This window comes from Nycticebus coucang, chromosome 6 (assembly GCF_027406575.1).
Source record: "Nycticebus coucang isolate mNycCou1 chromosome 6, mNycCou1.pri, whole genome shotgun sequence".
Taxonomy (NCBI): domain Eukaryota; kingdom Metazoa; phylum Chordata; class Mammalia; order Primates; family Lorisidae; genus Nycticebus; species Nycticebus coucang.
The window spans coordinates 65572728-65590941 of NC_069785.1; the positions used below are offsets into that span (position 1 = coordinate 65572728).

The following is an 18214-nucleotide window of genomic DNA, read 5'->3' on the forward strand; positions in this document are numbered from 1 at the left end:
AGCTCATGTCATGAAGGGGCCTCACACACACATGATATACCCCTCATCCCACATGTCCAAGTTCTGGCCATAACTCCACTTCTTTGTAGCTGCCATATGGGCCTATAGTGCCACACCCAATTGTACAGTCTGTCTCAAAAGGACCGATCAGGGAAGAGTCCCACACCAATCCTGGAATCAAGGCAGGGAATTCCGAGCTCTGGGTACCTAGAACACAGCCTAAAGAGGGACGTGGCTTAGGTAAGGAACTCCACCTAGCCTGTGAACTCCTTCCCCAGAGGAGAGAACTGACCAAAAGAGAACAAAGGTAAGGCCCTCTAAATAGTAGGCCCCAGGGCAGGGGCCCCTCTTGCTAAGACAAAATAGCAAATCATATCTGCCCAAATTATAAATAAGCCAAAATAGGCATGATCTCCAGTAGGTATTAGAGCAGCAAACACATGAACGACCATGTAATTAAATTACTGGTGAGGTTTGGCTCTCATAACAAAAACAGATATCAAAACTGTAAGGGGTGATCCTAGAGTGAGTGCCCCTGTTGGTGCCTCCCCAAAATGGACCAAGTGGGAGGAAGAAGAGAATCATGACTCCCTGGACACTGGGCATGGCTCTTTGTGGGGGTCCTTGGGTCATCCAAGGTTGTGAGGAGCTGTGGGACAGCACAAATCCTCTGTCTGCGTTATTTTCCTCAGAATTAGGGTCATGATCCCAGTCCTGGCTTGATGTACAAATAAATTATAAAATTATGAGCTTCCTTATTATTAACACATATCTCAATTTTGTTGGAATTAATGATTTATAGCATTTAATGCTAGGAAAATACCAGGTGTGACAATTAAGTTTGTGGATTCATCCTAGAAGAAGTGTTACCCACCTCACTGCTGAATGTCACTGAGGTCTCCTTGGAAGTACTCCCCTTAGGGAAGTAGGCACCCATGCTGCCATTTAGTCCTCCCTTCAAGGCAACTTTGGAAATCTTTTTCTGAAGTGGCCATCAGAGCTGTCATTGTATTATTACCCTTGATATCCTGACTACCATCAAAATGGCTTCCTTTCAATATTTCCTTTCTCTTTGAGTAAAGAAAAAAGTCATTGGGGGCCAGATCAGGTGTGTAGGGAGGGTGTTCCAATACAGTTAGTTATTTATTGACTAAAATTTGCCTCACAGACAGTGTCCTGTGAGCTGGGAGATTGTTGTGATGTAAGAGTCATGAGTTGTCGGCCCCAAGTTCAGGTCGTTTTTGTATAATTTTTTCACACAGTTACTGTTCCACTGCCAAATAGTAAACTTGGTTAATGATTTGTCCAGTTGGTACAAATTCATAATGAACAGTCCCTCTAATATTGAAGAAGATTAGCAGCATCATTTTGACTAGATTTGGACAGACAGAACTTTTTTGGTTGCGGAGCATTAGCTGACTTGTACTGTGCACTTTGAGGCTTCGTTTCACGGTCCCATCTGTATACCCATGTGTCATCAGCAGTGGTGACACTGCCGAAACATCGTCTTGCCTTTTCCAAAGATCTTGATAAAGTTTGACTCTCCTTTCCTTTTGTCCATCGGTGAGCTCCTTTAGGACCATTTTTGTACATACCTGTCTCATGCCAAGATTTTCTGTGAAGATTTTTCTGTTTCTCTATCAATGTTTACATGGTCTTCTATGCTTCTCACAGTCCGCTGACAATTCTGACTCACAATTCAATGAATTTTTGCAATGTTTTCATCAGTTCTGCTCATTACTGACCTCCCTAACCTCTCTTCATCAGTAATGCTCTCTGTCCCCTGAGAAAAATGTTTAATCCATTTGTACACTGCTGTTTTTTTCATAGAATGATCCCCATAAACTTGGACTAACATATCCATAATTTCACTCCCAGTCTTGCCACGTTTAACAAGAAATTTAATGTTTGTTCATTGCTTTGATTCCAGCTCTGAGATTCTTGCAACAGCACACGAAAACATGCAACAGCAATAATGAACCCCACTCAGCAAGACACCACCACACATCGACACCAACACGGCAGTGAGACACGGATTTATCAAGGTTATGAAACTTTATCGAGGTGTATGCACAGTGCTGCCAACACATGGTGGCAAGTTCACAGACTTAATTGTCATGTCTGGTGTGTCCACATGTAAAAAGTTTTTATCACTGAATTCTCAAAGCAAAAGATACAAATAAGGAAATATGTACAATGTTTATTTTTATGCTAATTTATTGTTGTTATGTATTTCTTTTTTATTTATTTATTTTTGAAACAGCATCTTTCTCTGTCATCCAGGCTGGAGCATAGTGGCACTATCTTAGTTTCCTGCAACCTCAAACTCCTGGGCTCAAGTGTCAAGCGGTCCTCCTGCCTCAGCCTCCAGAGTAGTTGGGACTACAGGTGTGCACCATCATGCCTAAGTTGTCATGTGTTTCAATGTTAACAGCTTTGAATTCTAGATTCTTAGTTCACAAAAGGTCCAGGGGTGTCCAACCTTTCAGTTTCTCTGCACCACATTGGAAGAAGAGTTGTTGTGGGCCACACATTAAATAAATCCACAAATACTGATGAAAGCTAATGAACGACAACAACAACAAAGGTCCATGCGTAATTTTCATAATCTCCATCACCACCATTGGTAAGCAATACAGTCTTCACAGAATCCACATGCAGCCTGCAAAGCGTAGGTTGGACACCCCTGGCAATCCAACTTTTTCCAATAGCATTGTTTCTGATAAATGAAGGGCACATTCATAATGATCTTTCAAGGTTGGTCCTTTAAATTATTTTGCTTTTAATATGGAGATAAAAATACAGCCCAAATCAGAATTAAAAAGTTGGTTGGCACCCTTAGGTTGTGGTCACTTAGGGGGTTTGAACAGGTACACCTCCTCATCTCTCTATAACCCCCTCCCCACAGATCCATTATTTGTTCAGATAGAGCCACTCTGCAAAGCCAGGGACAATTCGTGTACCCCTGCTGACCCTACTTCTGGTTGTCAGTTGAATACAGCTTGGCCTGTCTACTACTGTGTCACAGCCTGCACAAGTATCCAACTTCCTAGAAGCATCCCTGAAAATTCCCCCAGCACAGCTCAGGTACCCATGTCATTGTGATTCATCCTCCTTGCCTCTCCAGCTAAGGCAATTCATGTCTCTAATGGAAGTGACTCAAGGCTGGTCAGCAGAACCTTGCTAGGATGGCCTTGCCCTGCCATCTAAAGAGAAGCATGGCTCTTGAGTGATGCTGATAACTGCTAGTAAAACCTGATGTAACTTTCCATTTATCCAGACTAGTTAGAGAATGCAATTTTCTAACACACTGGGTAATCCGCTCAATTATAGACTACCAGTTGTGAAAGAAGTATAAACTAGTTTTGAAAGAACTGTGGTACAAGAGCACATCACCAGTATATCACAGTTCTGCCTAGCACTGTAACTACATGTGGGCGTGCCCCACCCTCTCCTGTAACACCAGGGTGATCTATATCCATATTATCTCTATTCCCTTTATAGCATGTATCAAGTTGCTTTATATATGGTAGTTGCTAAACAAGTTTTTATTAAGTAAATGAAAATATAGAATAGAAACTATAATTTACCAACATGACTTAATTCTTCTAAGATGACTCAGAAGGTTATCTGGAACTGCACATTTCTTTAGGGTTGTTGTAATAAGTGTTATCTCTGGGGATGTTTAACTACTGGTTAAGTGGTCGAAAGGGGAATTCTGCAGGAACTGGAAGATAGGATTTGATAGCCACCAACTCATTCCAATTTCTACGTGCATGTGTTTAAAAGTCAAACACAGAAATGACCACGTGTAAAAGAATTACCCCATCAATAGCGCAATTGTTTATGAAACCAGAAAATTACAAATGAGTATTAAATTTTTTTTTTTATAAGCCTTAACCAGAATTCATGGTCCCTGATCATGATGGGTCAAGGAATCTATCTTTGTTTTGATACCATTAATGCTGTTAGTGTATTATTACCATTATTTAATTTTAATAACGCCCAAGCATGAGATTATAATTTACTACTTAATGCAAACATATTTGTTACTACGTTCTTGATATATGCAAAGCCCTGTATTAGTCATGAGGGATACAATGTGAATATAATTCTTGCCCTGAAGAAATTTAAATAATTCATCTCTAAAAACATTTCGTTGTACAGATCATTTTATAGCACTTTAAATGTCAGCACAGGAAATTAGCCTGCGTGTGATGTGACCCTCTAGCCTGTCCTATAAATCACTCAAAATACAGAACAATACAAAAGAAAATACGCCTATGTTAGCTTAATTACTTGATGTTCGTCTTTTTCTCAAAAACTCAGCATAGAGAATGTTCATTTAAGAATTTAGTTTTTTGCACTTTCAGAATGCTCAGTAAATACACATGTAAGGTGATTTTCATTTCAGTTTAGTACAATGTCTGCCAGTCACCCAGGACTCGAGGGAGGAAACAGCCCTCACAACGCCCCCTTGCTGATCTTTCTGGGGAGTGGTAGCAAGGAGCCCTGCCCTGGGACCCAGAACCAACCCTGGAGGCAGGGACAGGAGTTCTCAGTACAGTTTGTCAGGAACTCTGGTAATGGATGCTGTGTCCCTTCCTGGCAGCATCCTGTAAACATGCTGATCTTCAACTTGACTGTAGGACTTTGCAATTCAGTATCTTTTTAATCTAAAACTAAGGTCTTAGATTAAATCAGAGTTTCTCAACATTCTGCAAAACACAGGTCTCATATGGTGCTTCACCAAGGAGTACGGAGAAAGCAGTGTGCCACACCCTGGTGGGGGGAGTCGCAGCATCTTAAAGGTCTGAGAAACTGTACGGACAAAGCAATATGATGGCAGCATTCCTCACAAGGCTTTCACCATTAAACCCTTTCCTCTAGTGCTACCTGCTAGCATCTGCTGATTCACTTAGTGTTTTGAGGTACAGACTTGGAGAAACATGGGAATGAACAGTCTCTATAGTCATTGGTTTATTTTCTCTGGCACTCATTGGAAGAATAAAAGTTGTCTTGGGTCACGCAGTAAATACACCAACACTAACAAAAGCTGATTAGCAAAAAAAGATCCTTGTATACTTTTTGTGATATCTGACACCAAAGACAAACAAAAAAAGTCCTCACAAAATCAGCTGGGGTCCATGGACTGCAGGTTGGACACCCCTGGTTTATAACCTCTTAAAGCCGAAAAGAGTCTTAGAGAAGTCAAGGTCTGTTGAAGTTAACTATCCTGTCAGGGACCTCACAGCTAGTGGCAGACTAAGTCCCTTTTATTTGTCAGTTTCTTGCATTCTGTATTCTAGTAGCCCTGATGAATAAAATTTTACTGTGAGCAGAACTAGAGAAAGCATCAGCAGTTGAAATCTACAGGTAATTGCTAAGCTCCACAGTTTCCATCTTTGGTTAAGCATCATTGGTTGAAGTTACTTCTGATTAAGCAAAACTGGCTTCAATACTGGTTACTGTATTTTCTAATGCTGTCTATCTGCAGGCGGGTGGAAGTGTTTCTACCCACAATTCAAGAAGCCAGTGACAAGAGGGGAGGGAAGGCAAGAAGTACTGAGCGCAAAGCCCAGGTAATTTGCTCCTGGCGATGAAGAGTAAATTACCTTTTTTTGGTACTGAGCTCAAGGAGATCCTTTGATTTTTTTTTTTTTTTTTTTGGCTGGGGCTGGGTTTGAACCCACCACCTCCTCTGGCATATGGGACCGGCGCCCTACTCCTTGAGCCACAGGCGCCGCCCGATCCTTTGATTTTTATTTTTTAAGTATGAGTCATAAATTCCTCTGGTGTAAGGAACAGGAAAAGAGAATGGATCCTAGCCATACTGACCTGAAAGCCCAGTCTCCTAGATAGTGTCTCCTTTACACCAGCTTGAAAACTGTCTCACACCTCTTTTAGTGGTCTTGGCCTCAAGTAAAACAGACACAAATAATGTTAGGCTTCAATTTATTCTCACACGCTTTGTTTGTAACAAATTCTTTTAAGTTTGTGACTAAGTAAACAACAGTATTCTCCCAGCAGTGAACTGGGTATTCTACAGTTCCAACTATAGCATATAGCTTAGCCCCAAAGTAATTAAAGAAGCAAATGATTTGCATTCTTTTTCTACAAAACTACTCTTGAGTAACAGATGGCGAACACAAATGTTTTGCTCTAGAGACATATGGAAAACTCTCTGTTTCATAAAAGCCTCAATAAATATTAAACCCCCAATGATACCATTCATTGCAGAAATAAAATGTTATGGTAATCCCCAAACGGGCCTAATTAGCCTGTAAAGTTACTCGAGTTTTAGAAAGTAATAAGTGGGAAATGACTATGTGCTTGGGATTTCATCAACAGCTTTTCTTAATCTGAATATTCATCTCGGCCCAAAGGAATCACCTATTCAGTGTTATTTCTTTAGCATTCTATTAGGCTGTCATCATCATTTATAACTGTAATCTTAAAAAAACAGTAATCAAAGAGTTCTGCTTGATATCATATTGAATATTGACTTCTGTCTGAATAGTGAGAGCACAGAATTTCATCAAGAGATAGAATGTTTTATGATAACTGCTGGAGCAATTCAACATGCTCCTCAATTAACTTTGTTCATCAGCCCTTGCTGCTGTTAAATTAGAAAAAAAAAAAAAAAAAGGAGGAGGAGCCAGGCATGGTGGCATGTGCCTTTAGTCCTAGCTACACCGGAGTCTGGGGTAGAAGGAATGCTTAAGCCCAGAGTTCAAAACTATGAATGGACTATGACCACGCTTTGAGAGTCCCTGAACTCCACCCTGGGCAATGTAGTGTGACCCTGAGTCTAGGGGAAAAAATTATTTAAAAAAGTCTGCTGGCTCGGCACCCACAGCACAGTGGTTACAGCACCAGCCATATACACTAAGGCTGGCAGGTTCAAACCCGGCCCAGGCCAGCTAAACAACAATGACAACTGCAACAACAACAACAAAAAAAAATAGCTGGGTGTTGTGATAGGCACCTGTAGTCCCAGCTACTTGGGAGGCTGAGGCAAGAGAATTGCTTAAGCCCAAGAGTTAGAGGTTGCTGTGAGCTGTGATGCCACAGCTGTGATGCACTCTACCAAGGGTGACATAGTGAGACTCTGTCTTAAAAAACAAAGTCTGCTTAAAGTTACTCAAGAAAGTATTATCCATGTGAAGAAGAAATTATAGGCAGGAATCTGATTGTATTTGGCTCAAATACAAAGCAGAATTTTATTTTTCTCTTAACCCGCAAATTTGACAGCCCAATAAGTCTTTGGTGACTTGATAAATTGTTGTTGCCATCTCAGAAAGGACTGAAACTTTGCACTCCTTGGAAAGAGAGAAGTGCCAAAAACTGAGTCATAAGGGTGAACTGAATGCTATTTAGAACAGGGAACTGGGTATCTTTGGGCTCCTTTCCCAGCACCACACCCTTCGTAGCCTGCATGGGACCTGCAAGGCCTCTGAGGCTGCTGATAAATCCTCTCAATTCACAAGGGTGTTTGGGTGTCTTGGGAGACCAATGTCTGTAAGACAAAAATGCCCAGATCTCAGGGCATTTGCTGTAGAAGCCTGGATTTAAGAGCCGGACGGATTTTACAGCTGGAACTGGGTTATCTAATCCAGCCCCCCTCATTTTACAGATGAGGAGTTGAGGCATAGAAAGGATGTACTTATTTAAGGTCACAGAGCTAGGTAGTGACAGAGCTGGAAATAGAACCAAGGTCATCTGATGCTTAGTCCAGTGCTTTTTACATTATAAAGTCCCAGGGCAGATTTGTCAAACCCTGATAGAAAAATTAGAAAGTTTGAGGCTGCAAAGTTTTTTTAACACGAGCTTTAACCTTAGCTAATTGCTGAAATAGGGCAGAAAAGGAGCCAGGTAGGCAAAAGCCTATGTTAATTCTGAATTTGGGCCACACATTCTCTCCTCAAGAAGGCCACGTTTCCTTCTTCCCCATTAAACATCAATCCATCTATTTAAGAGAATGACAAGTCAGAATTTTCCTAGATTGAGCTCCATAGTTACTCCAGAAATTCCAACAAAACCAATCATTTAGTAGTACTTGACACAAATATCCATGTGTGTTTGACTCTTAAACACAGGTGATAGTGTTCATTTGTTGGTTCCCAAGCCTTGTCCAGTCTTCTCAAACGCCTAACCTCAAGTGATCCTCCTGCCTCAGCCTCCTGAAATGCTAGGATTACAGGCATGTATCACCACACCCTGCATTCTTTTTCTTTTCAGAGACAGTCTGTCTTTGGTGACTGGGCTAGAGTGCAGTAGCACAATCATAGCACTATAGCCTTGAACTCCTGGTCTGTAGGAGGTCCTCCTGCCTCGGTCTCCTGAGTAGCAGGGATTATAGGCTCGCACTGCCACCCCAGCTAATTTTTTTATTTTTTGTAGAGATGGGGTCTTGCTGTGTTGTTCAGGCTGGTCTTGAACTCATGGTCTCATGCAATCCTCTTGCCCAATCTTCTTGATTTCTGACAGAACCCTGTATTTTGGTGAGACAGATGCCATATCCAGATCCAGGTCAACTTAAACCAATTAACCAAGGCCACTCTTGGGCCTGGATTGGTTCAGGGAAGGTTAGTCAAAGCCCATGGGACTCAATTTCAGGGCACTTATTTGAACTCTTGGAGAAGAGGATTCTCTGCATTTTGCTTTGTTTGAACGTGGAAGCAAGACCACATTGTTTGAATGTAGAAGGAGCCCTAGGAATTTCAGGAAGACATTTTGCAACCACGATGGGGCTGACCTGATGAATAAAATAAGTGCTACTTTGAGGAAGCAATGCTGAGAAACAAAGAGGGAGAAACCAGGTCCTAGGCCTGTCATTCGAGCTGCTGCACTAAGCCTCACCTGTCACTAGATCTATATCTGATTCTTTTAGTATATGATTAAGTATTTTTATTATTTAAATAAACATTGTTCAGTCATTTAGTGTTCTGTTATTTACTACCATAAGCACCCAGTGTCTCTTCTGATGCTGATTGTGAGTTTCAGTATATCTTGACTTTGCTATTGGATGAGAGTCCATTTTAAAAGTTGGCCCCAAAAGACCTTCTTTAATAACTCAAGTTTACAAGAAGCTCTACCCAAAATGCATAGTACCTCCTGCAAAATTCTACAAAATAGCCATGCCTAGGTTAATAAAATGAGTGCATTTTACTGTCAGAAAAAGTGACATTTTATTGTCAGAAAAAGACATAAGGGAGGTATTAGAATGGATTCCTTCCAAGCCACCCTTTAGTGTAGTAAAATATTGAACCTTACTCTCCACACATGCAAAGCTGCACCTCCTCTGTGTATAGTTAGACCCATCCAGAAATGGAACCACCGGAATAGTTGCAATTTGGTTGGCCTGTCTATTCTAGGTGATTAGATATCTACCCTTGACTCCCAAGAAAAAGAATTTTGCCTTTATATGAGCATTAGACTTGGCCCTTGCCTGTCTGTAGGGGTCTATGCCAAGATAGCCTCCCATTCTGTCATGTTCTTAATCCAGGGTTGAGGGATGCACAATGTCCTCCCATCTCTTTTACATCCTGACTTTGTTGTAAGAAGCTAGGTTTGTAGAGACTTCTTAATTAAGCAGATACTATACTTTCATGTAGCATTTTTTTTGGTATTATCACCTTTTTTTTTGTTAGTGTATTTTTTTGGGGGGGGCTGAGGCTGGGCTTGAACCCGCCACCTCTGGCATATGGGGCCAGCACCCTATTCCTTTGAGCCACAGGTGCTGCCCTTATCACCTCATTTTTATTTAACCTTTGTATCCAGTGGTAACATGCAAAATATGAGCATTTGACCAATCAGATTGGAAGCCTGACCAATCAGAATGGATGGACACCCAATCAATCAGAATGGGTGCCTCACCAAACCGAATTAAAAGCCAGCCAACCAGAATGAGCGCTTGACTCATCAGAATAAATGCAGTACGTGGACATGCCACATATCTGCCTCACGTTACCATTGAACTTTTTACTTATGGGCTCTCTCCTCAATTAAATGGCAGCAAACTAAGGGCAGGGACCACATGATAGATCTCTTTGTATCCTCCAGGTGGCCTTGCTGAGCTGGTTTCATGGTATGCACTTAATGAATGTTTGAGTGGACATTATTCATCCAGTGATTGCTCAGGAAATATCAGTGAGTGGAAAGACTTCAGTTTGTCCCTCTCCGATGACAATAATTATAGAATTATACACTGGATTATCACTAAACAAATAGCATGTTTTTGAATGACACACAGGTGATAAGAGAAATTGGTATTTTTAAGGGCTTATCATTCAATGTGATCTTGACAAACTGTAAAAATAATATGTAATCATACTGATTTCTTAAACACAACAATGAACAGTATGCTTATAAAATGGATAACATAGAAATGCAGGGTAGAGTACAAATAGAAAGGGATTGGCGAAGCCCCGGAATACCTAAGACTCATCTACAGCAAGTAACAAACTAAAGGTGTCCCAGATGTTTTCAAATTAGCCAGACTGTTGGCATGACGGATCTTCATTCATTCATTTCAACAGCTTAATTGAGTCCCTACTGTGTGTAAAGCATCATGCTAAGCATGCCGGGGATTCAGCAAATTAGTGATGTCTCTTTCCTAAAAGAGCTCAGGTTTTAAGGGAGAAGACAAAGAAGTACACAGACTATTAAAAAGCAGAAAGAGAACTTATTCAACAGCTGAGTCATCAGTCAGTGAAGATAATGACCATAAAGGACATCTTTGTAGCCCACCGGGACAGCTGTGCTGAACAGATGGCAGAGGGCCAGAACCCAAGAGAGGTTGGGCAGAAACATCAACACTGCTGGGTGTAGGCTGATGGCAAGGGGCTGCTTTGCCTTTAATTTTTTGGGACCATCTTATGTCTTGGCTTCTTGCAGGGTACACTCAAGGGTAAGAAAAGTTCCAATAATGACTGATACCAGTTTTGCCAGCCCTTAATAAGCAGAGGTCTAAGCCAAATTTAATTTCGTCTAAGCAATTAAGAAAGGTTACTTTCCTTTCGTTTTTTTCTTTCCTTCTTCCCTTTCTTCCTCCTCTCCTTTCTTTTCTTCTCCTCTCTCTTCTTTTCTTCCTTCCATTCTTTTTTCTTGAGACAGCATCTTCCTCTGTTGCCCTGGCTAGAGTGCAGTGGCATCATTATGGCTCACTGCAACCTCAAATTCTTGGGCTCATGTGATCCTCCCACCTCAGCCTCCTGAGAAGCTGAGACTACAGGCAAGCACCACAGAACCTGTCTTATTTTTCTTTTTTTTTTGTAGAGAGGAGACTTGCTGTGTTATTCGGGCTGGTCTTCAATTCCTGGTCTCAAGCAATTCTCCTGCCTCAGCTTTCCAAACTCTTGGTGTTAGAGGTGTGAGCCACTGCCCTCAGCTGAAAGGTAATATTTCATATGCTCCAATGTCATTGAGCAATTTAAACCAGTTTAAAAAAAAATTTTTTTTTTTTTGAGACAGACTCTCACTATGTCACCCTAAGTAGAGTGTTGTCGCGTCACAGCTCACAGCAACCTCCAACTCCTGGGCTTAAGCGATTCTCTTGCGTCAGCCTCCCAAGTAGCTGGGTCTACAGGCACCCACCACAACACCTGGCTATTTGTTGCAGTTGTCATGGTTGCTTAGCTGGCCTGGGCTGGGTTCAAACCCGCCAGCCTTGGTGTATGTGGCTGGTGCTGTAACCATTGTGCTATGGGCGCCACGCCTAGTTTAAAAATTTTTAAATTGGCTGGGTGCAGTGGCTCACGCCTATAAACCCAGCACTTGGGAGGCTGAGGCAGGTGGATTGCCTGAGTTCACAGGTTTGAGATGAGCCTGAGCAAGAGCGAGACCCCCGTCTCTAAAAAATAGCTGGGCATTGTGGTGGGCACTTGTAATCCCAGCTACTTGGGAGGCTGAGGCAAGAGAATCGTTTAAGCCCAGGTGTTTGAGGTTGCTGTGAGCTATGACACTACAGTACTCTACAGAGGGTGACAAAGTGAGACTGTCTCAAAATAAATAAATAAATAAATAAATATATAATTTTTAAATTATTTTAAAAATTTGCATGGAGAACACACAGACCCTCAAGATTATGTTTGTAGATTCTAGGTGAGGAGGTTGACCTGTGAAAAGTGAATAATGCCCTTGGAATTGTGCAACATGAGACTATCTTGCCTGCTACCATGAGAAAAGCCAGGCTGAAGACGAAGTAAACACAGAGGAGGGCAGGAACAAGAGAATATAGGACAATGAACTGAAGCTATATTCAAAACCAGCCTACAGCTCACATAGACTTCATATGAAGCAGACCTCACCTCACCACATTAGAATGGTCATAGGAAAGGACTGTGACTGACCCAGCCTGGGTCACATGCCCACCTCCATGTCTGGAGGAGTAAACTACCATGATTTACAGCCACTGGTAGGGGAAGAATGGCTTTCCAAAAGTGGGAAGAAAAGAGTATTAGCCTGATAAAATCTATAAAGGGTAAATATCTTGGACACCTAGGTATCTGTAGTCAAACTGTGATGTACACTGTCAACTCTAAGAAGGCATCATTAAACATTCACTAAACCCAGTTCAATATTCTGGCCTGCCTAGTGTTCTGTGGTGATGTGGCATTTCCAGGATGGGTTTAGGCAACTGATATAAAGCATTAGTGTGGTTGACTCAGAGCACTGTAACATGGATATTTATTATTAATATTACTATTTTGAGACAGAGTAAGACTCACACTCCTGGGTTCACTCACAGATTCACACTCCTGGGTTCAAGCGATCCTCTTGCCTCAGTTTCCCAAGTAGCTAGGATTACAGGTGTCAGCCACAACGCCTGGCTAGTTTTTCTATTTTTACTAGAGATGGGATCTCACTCTTGCTCAGGCTGGTCTCAAACTCCTGACCTGAAGGGATCTTCCTGCCTCAGCCTCCCAAAGTGCCAGGATTACAGGTGTGAGCCACCACACCCCACCTGTAACATGGATATTTAGAAAGAAGAATAGTCTGCTGGTACCACTTGGAGAAAGAAGGAACAATGGCCACCAGCAACATGGTACCCTCAGCTCTATAAATATACTGTATGTCTAGACCTTTGGGCAAAATGCCTTGACTCCATAGTACTCAGTTACTACTACTCTAAATTACATATTGCTGCATAAACATGAAAATAATGCGTAAAAGAAAAAAATCTGATTCTTCTCAAAGTATTGTCAATATATCAAAAATCTTTCAGTGGTTCAAGAATGGTGCACAAACTTACCAGCTAAAAAGTCCCAATATGGAGAAAAACTGGGGAAGTGAAAATAAGACAAAAATTTTTTTTTTAAATTCCCATCAATTAATAAAATTTCCCTAAGGAAATTTAGGGACTTTAAAATTCCCAACTCTAGCTTCTCTTTTGAACGTAAGTTCTTTACCATATCAGCTTATTCTTATTAATTCAGGAAGAAAATGGCCATAGTTGCAGATGGTGGGACTGAAAGTTGTTTTAATAAGAAAAAATTTTTTAAAAGAAAGAAAATTCCACTGGTCTTTGAAAATTTTCCCCCTCTTTCTTTCAGGGATGAAGGCATAGGAAGGATATGTCCACACTTGTTCAGACCTTGGCTGAAGCCAAGTACAGAAACTTGCCCGAAGACTGGTGTGGGCAAGGAGAATCAGCCTGTGCCAGAGGGTATAATCTCCTCTCATTAGGGGGCATATTCTGTGATTTAGACCTCATTAGAGCTTTATGCCCATCAAGTGAGCTCTAGGAATTAGATGTTCAGTAAGCAGCAGCAACAGAACTCTGGGTACTGTATGCAAGTGTGCCTTAATGATGATGCATTTCATCTTCCATACACACAGAAAGTGAAGGTCAATACTAGGACCAACTAAGTCTTCTGCCCCCATTGGACTAAGAATAGAATATTGGTGGCATTGTATGTGAAGTCACAAGGCACCCAAGATGTGTCTTAGAAAAGCCTGCTGTCCTGTTCAACTGTCGAAATTTTTTCTTATTCCACAAAAGGTTGAGTCTACTGGTTCCCTTAATAATCTTGAACCCTCCAGAAGGTGATTTCTTATATCTAAGGTAAATATCTGAGCCAGTGGTTCTCAAATATTTTAAGACTCTTTTATTCTCTTAAGAATTGAGGACCCCAAAGAGCTTTTGTTCATGTGGGGTTTATCTATCGGTGTTTGACAAATTAGAAATTAAAGCAGCAAAGGGGTAAGATGAGATGAGAGGCAGGCCTGGTAGGACGGAGCTCCTGGTCCCAAGCCTCCTTAGCATATGCGCTTCCACATTACATTAACCAGCTTATCTCGTTGGGTTTCTGCCATAGTGTATGAAAGTGGACTGAACAATACATTCACAAGATAAAGAATTAGTATAAGACAATAAATAACAAAGGATTAAGTTGAATAGAACAGAATGCTGTTTCCCCTCCTCGTTTGTCACCCATTGAGAGTCTACTGAACATTAATGAATACAGCCATCACCACTAACACAGCAGCACCTTACGGTTTTCAAAGCGCTTTCACATTCGGTATCTCATTTAATTTTCACTACAACCCTAAGAAATAGCTTGTTTTTATATCCATTTTACAGATGAGAAAACAGAGATACAGTGCCTGCGCGACAGTGTTTAAGCAGCAGAGACAAGACTCAACACAAGTCTCATTCCCTTAATTCCCAAGGCCATAGTTCCCGCCTCATAGGATGCTAGCGATTTTACAGGCCTGTGGCACAAGCCTTCCTAGATTGTTTTAATCCATCCTCTGGGGGACAGGGTCAGTATAGCAGATGCTCTACTCCTATTTTGCGCTGGTCTGTGTGCGGCGAAGAAAGGGGCATGGGCGGGGTTCAAGTTAGCACCTATAATCATTCTTTTCCAGTTCTGTGACTGAGGGGCTGCGGGAGGGAGCTTAGAGATGGTGCTTAGAACCGGAGAAGCTGGGTGATACACTTTGCAGATAACCCGCAGGCTGCAACAGGGCAGCGCCAAGGAAAGAAAGCATCTCTACTCCGACTCGGTGGAAGAGGTGCGGAAACTACTGGACTCTGATTCCGAGGTCCTTGATTTGAAAGGCGCCTGCACACAAAGAAACGACGAAGTTAAGTTCCAGCGGCTCAACGAGCAGAATTCGAAACGGTTTCTCCCTTCCCAGCTTGGGTGGGAACTCCTCATGCACTGGGTCATCCCGCGCAGAGCCGATCCTTCATATGCCGGGACCGCCTGGACAGTCCGTGCCGGGCACGCCCGAGGCTCCCCAAGGAACTACAAGTCCCATTAAACCCCGGGGGTGCGGGCGGTGATGACGAAGTCCCCACGGATTGGCTGTACGGGGCGGGGCGCGCAGGCCGACTCCAGGAGGAGGGGCGGGGAGAGGGCGGGGCGAGCGGCGGCGGATTGGCGGGCACGCCCCCTCGCCCGCGGCCCCCTCCCCGCCTCTCTCCGCCGCCGCCTCTAGCTCTCCGGTCAGAGGGCCGGAGCGAGAAGATGGCGAAGACGTACGATTATCTGTTCAAGCTGCTGCTGATCGGCGACTCGGGAGTGGGCAAGACCTGCCTCCTGTTCCGCTTCTCAGAGGACGCCTTCAACACCACCTTCATTTCCACCATCGGTGAGGGAGGCGCTGCGGCCCGGGACGCGGGGAGTGAGAATTGGGGGGCGGGTACGAGGGGACCGTGGAGAGGGGCGGGGGCGCGCTTGGGAGCCGGAGAGAGGAGACCCCGGGGACTGCAGAGCGGCGAGGGCAGTGAGAGGCGAAGGCGTGAGGGAGAGGGGCGGGCAGGGACCGACGTAAGGCTGGGGGTGAAGGGGGAACTTGGGGGTAAAGGAACGGGAAGGGGACCGGAGGAACAAGGACTAGGGGCATTGGGAAAACGAGAGGGTTTCGGGGCTAACAGGGAGGGGTCTAGAAGGACAAAGTGAGGGGGAAACAGGAAATCTCATGGAGAGAGAGAAGGGGCTAGTGAGTATGAAACTGGATTAAAAGGCAGGAAAGAGGAAGGAAATGTGAAGGGGGAAAATGAAGGGTTGTGGGAATGGAGAGATAATAGGGAGAGGGACAGAGGACACAAGGGATAAGAGAGGCGAGAAGCAGGCGATCGGAGGGGAATTGAGGGGAAGGAGTGATCAGGAGGTAAGGAATGAGGGTTCACTGGCCGCAAGAGGTCTGGGCAGAGATGCTGTAGTAGGGGCAGAAGATTGCAGGTGGGAGAAGAGTTCAGAGAACCAGAGGGCGGAATGAGGATACTTGGTGGAGAAAGTAAGGGAGAGCTGGGTGTGCGGCAGACTGGAAAAGAGGAAGCAGCATATACAATGAGGAGAGGTTGAGCAAAGAAGACAGAGAAGACTAAAAGGGAGAGGAAATGGAAAAGTAGCGGGGTGCAGGACTTGTTCCTGTAACTGGGAGCACTGGTTCTATTCCCTCTTTACTTCCTTTGGATCAAGTGCAGGAGAAAGCAAAAGTGACTAATAATGGAATAATGTCTATGTAGCCTTTATTTGTTCCATGAATGTCAATGGACGTTAAGGGAGTTGGTGACTTTTGGGAATGATGTGGTCAAGAAAATACAGTTTACCCCTTCACTGTCATCTCCTGAGAAGCAACATTTCTCAATATTTTAAATTTGGGGCCTTGAATGTTTAATAACTTGGCCAAGTAATTGGTCTCACATCCTTCCTGCATCCCTTTATATTTTGCTTTGCTTCCAGTCACTACTTGTTAAATGAATCACAACATATGATATAACTCCCAATCACTTTCAATCGATTCAAGTTTTTTTCTAATCTTGACTGGGAACAGTCCTTCCTACTTTTTGTATACAGGTAACAAGATCTCTAACCACAAAGTGAAGAGCCAACACTGATTTTAAGGTGCCTTATAAGTGACCTTAACATCATTTCCCTTGTTAAATAGTTGCAGTTAATTAAGTGCTTTAAGAATATAAGCTTTTGCTTGTCTGGGTGATGTTTCTGGCTGCTGCTAGTAACTTATTTAGGCATCTTTCAAATGGTTCTTACAGCATATTTCTGGGTTGGGAAATAATAGAGAACTAGTGCTTTGGTACTACGTGTGTTTAAGCATTTGTGTATTTTCTGGATAATATATCTTTTTAAAAAATAATATTTGGGCGGCGCCTGTGGCTCAAAGGAGTAGGGTGCCGGCCCCATATACCCAGGTGGGTTCAAACCCGGCCCTGGCCAAAACCTGCAAAAAAAATAAAAATAAATAAAAATTAATATTTGAGTACAGAACACTCTTTAAGTATTAGAAAAGGCTATGGTTTATTTGTTCAATCCTCTTTCATAGAGATCGAATGATCTGAAACCTCCTGGGTATTATGGTATCTGGGCTTAGGGAATTTTGAGTTGCAAGTTCTTGGCAGTCTGTCTTGAGTGGGACTTTTTCTTTTCTGAGGAAGCAGATTTTAAATGTCATCTCTCAAGTACGGTATATTCCTAAGAGATTTGGTGGGAGCTGGTACAGTAACTAAAGGGCATTAATTTTTGACACTGGTGGTACTAACTTCAAAATTTTGAATAACTCTTTTTCATTGCTGAATGAATACCATAGTACAGAATTGAGGACCCCAAAGAGCTTTTGTTCATGTGGGGCTTATCTGTCGGATAATTTCTAACAAGTTGAGTGGGTGGCCTTTTGTCCATTCTATATGTGACTCGCCCAGAAATATACCCTGCCTTGAAAATGAGTGAATCTCACTAATATTCACTATTAACCTTCTTGGATGACTTTAGCTTATTTGTATTTTTTAATTAGCTTTCTCTTTTTCCCTTAGTTTCATCTCACATTTCATTTCCTTTTAAAGTAGTAGCTTTTAAATGTTACTTTTCATTCTGAAGGATGAGACTCTTTCTTGAGTGGATCTTTAAAAATGATCGAAATGAGGTTCTTTGGAGGCTTGCTGCTATTAAGGCATGAAAACCAGTGTCCTGAAACAGTTCAGAATAGGTGGTAGACATTAAATGGGGGTGAATCGCAGGCGAGTTCTTGGTCATTGTATGTTCTGTGTGGTGGATGTGGTAAAAAGAAGCTGTGAACTGTGTCTTCAGTTGATGTGGAGGAGGGGAAATCCCAGGCCTCTTATTTAGCCCCCGGGCTCTCACAGGAAGTTGGTAGCACCCTGACTTCAAACAGCAGCAGAATTTATATACCTGAAACTTAATGCTTTACAGTTGAAATTAAGCTGGGCAAATGACATGAATGT

At 42.6% G+C, this 18214-nt stretch overlaps 2 protein-coding genes and 1 long non-coding RNA gene across 5 annotated transcripts in view; 2 read left to right on the forward strand and 1 right to left on the reverse strand.

The window, feature by feature from the left end:
• The window catches only part of RPS27L (ribosomal protein S27 like), a 20227-nt gene extending 19169 nt beyond the window's left edge, over nt 1-1058 (reverse strand). Inside the window, exon 1 of one of the 3 annotated variants that reach the window (XM_053594419.1) lies at nt 875-1058. In XM_053594419.1, coding sequence (XP_053450394.1) covers nt 875-937 — 63 coding nt within the window. In that variant the 5' untranslated portion in view covers nt 938-1058. Of the gene's footprint in view, nt 1-52; nt 163-874 lie in introns of those variants that run through there. The other 2 variants (XM_053594420.1, XM_053594421.1) reach the window with 2 other exon arrangements.
• LOC128587914 (uncharacterized) overlaps nt 1-11539 on the forward strand; it is a 13238-nt gene extending 1699 nt beyond the window's left edge. Inside the window, exons 2-3 of the long non-coding RNA XR_008380659.1 lie at nt 2284-2388; nt 11281-11539. This is a non-coding gene — a long non-coding RNA (uncharacterized LOC128587914). The remainder of the gene's footprint in view (nt 1-2283; nt 2389-11280) is intronic.
• Nucleotides 11540-15339: 3800 nt separating this feature from the next.
• The window catches only part of RAB8B (RAB8B, member RAS oncogene family), a 79909-nt gene continuing 77034 nt past the window's right edge, over nt 15340-18214 (forward strand). The window contains exon 1 of the mRNA XM_053594418.1: nt 15340-15603. Coding sequence (XP_053450393.1) covers nt 15480-15603 — 124 coding nt within the window. The 5' untranslated portion in view covers nt 15340-15479. The remainder of the gene's footprint in view (nt 15604-18214) is intronic.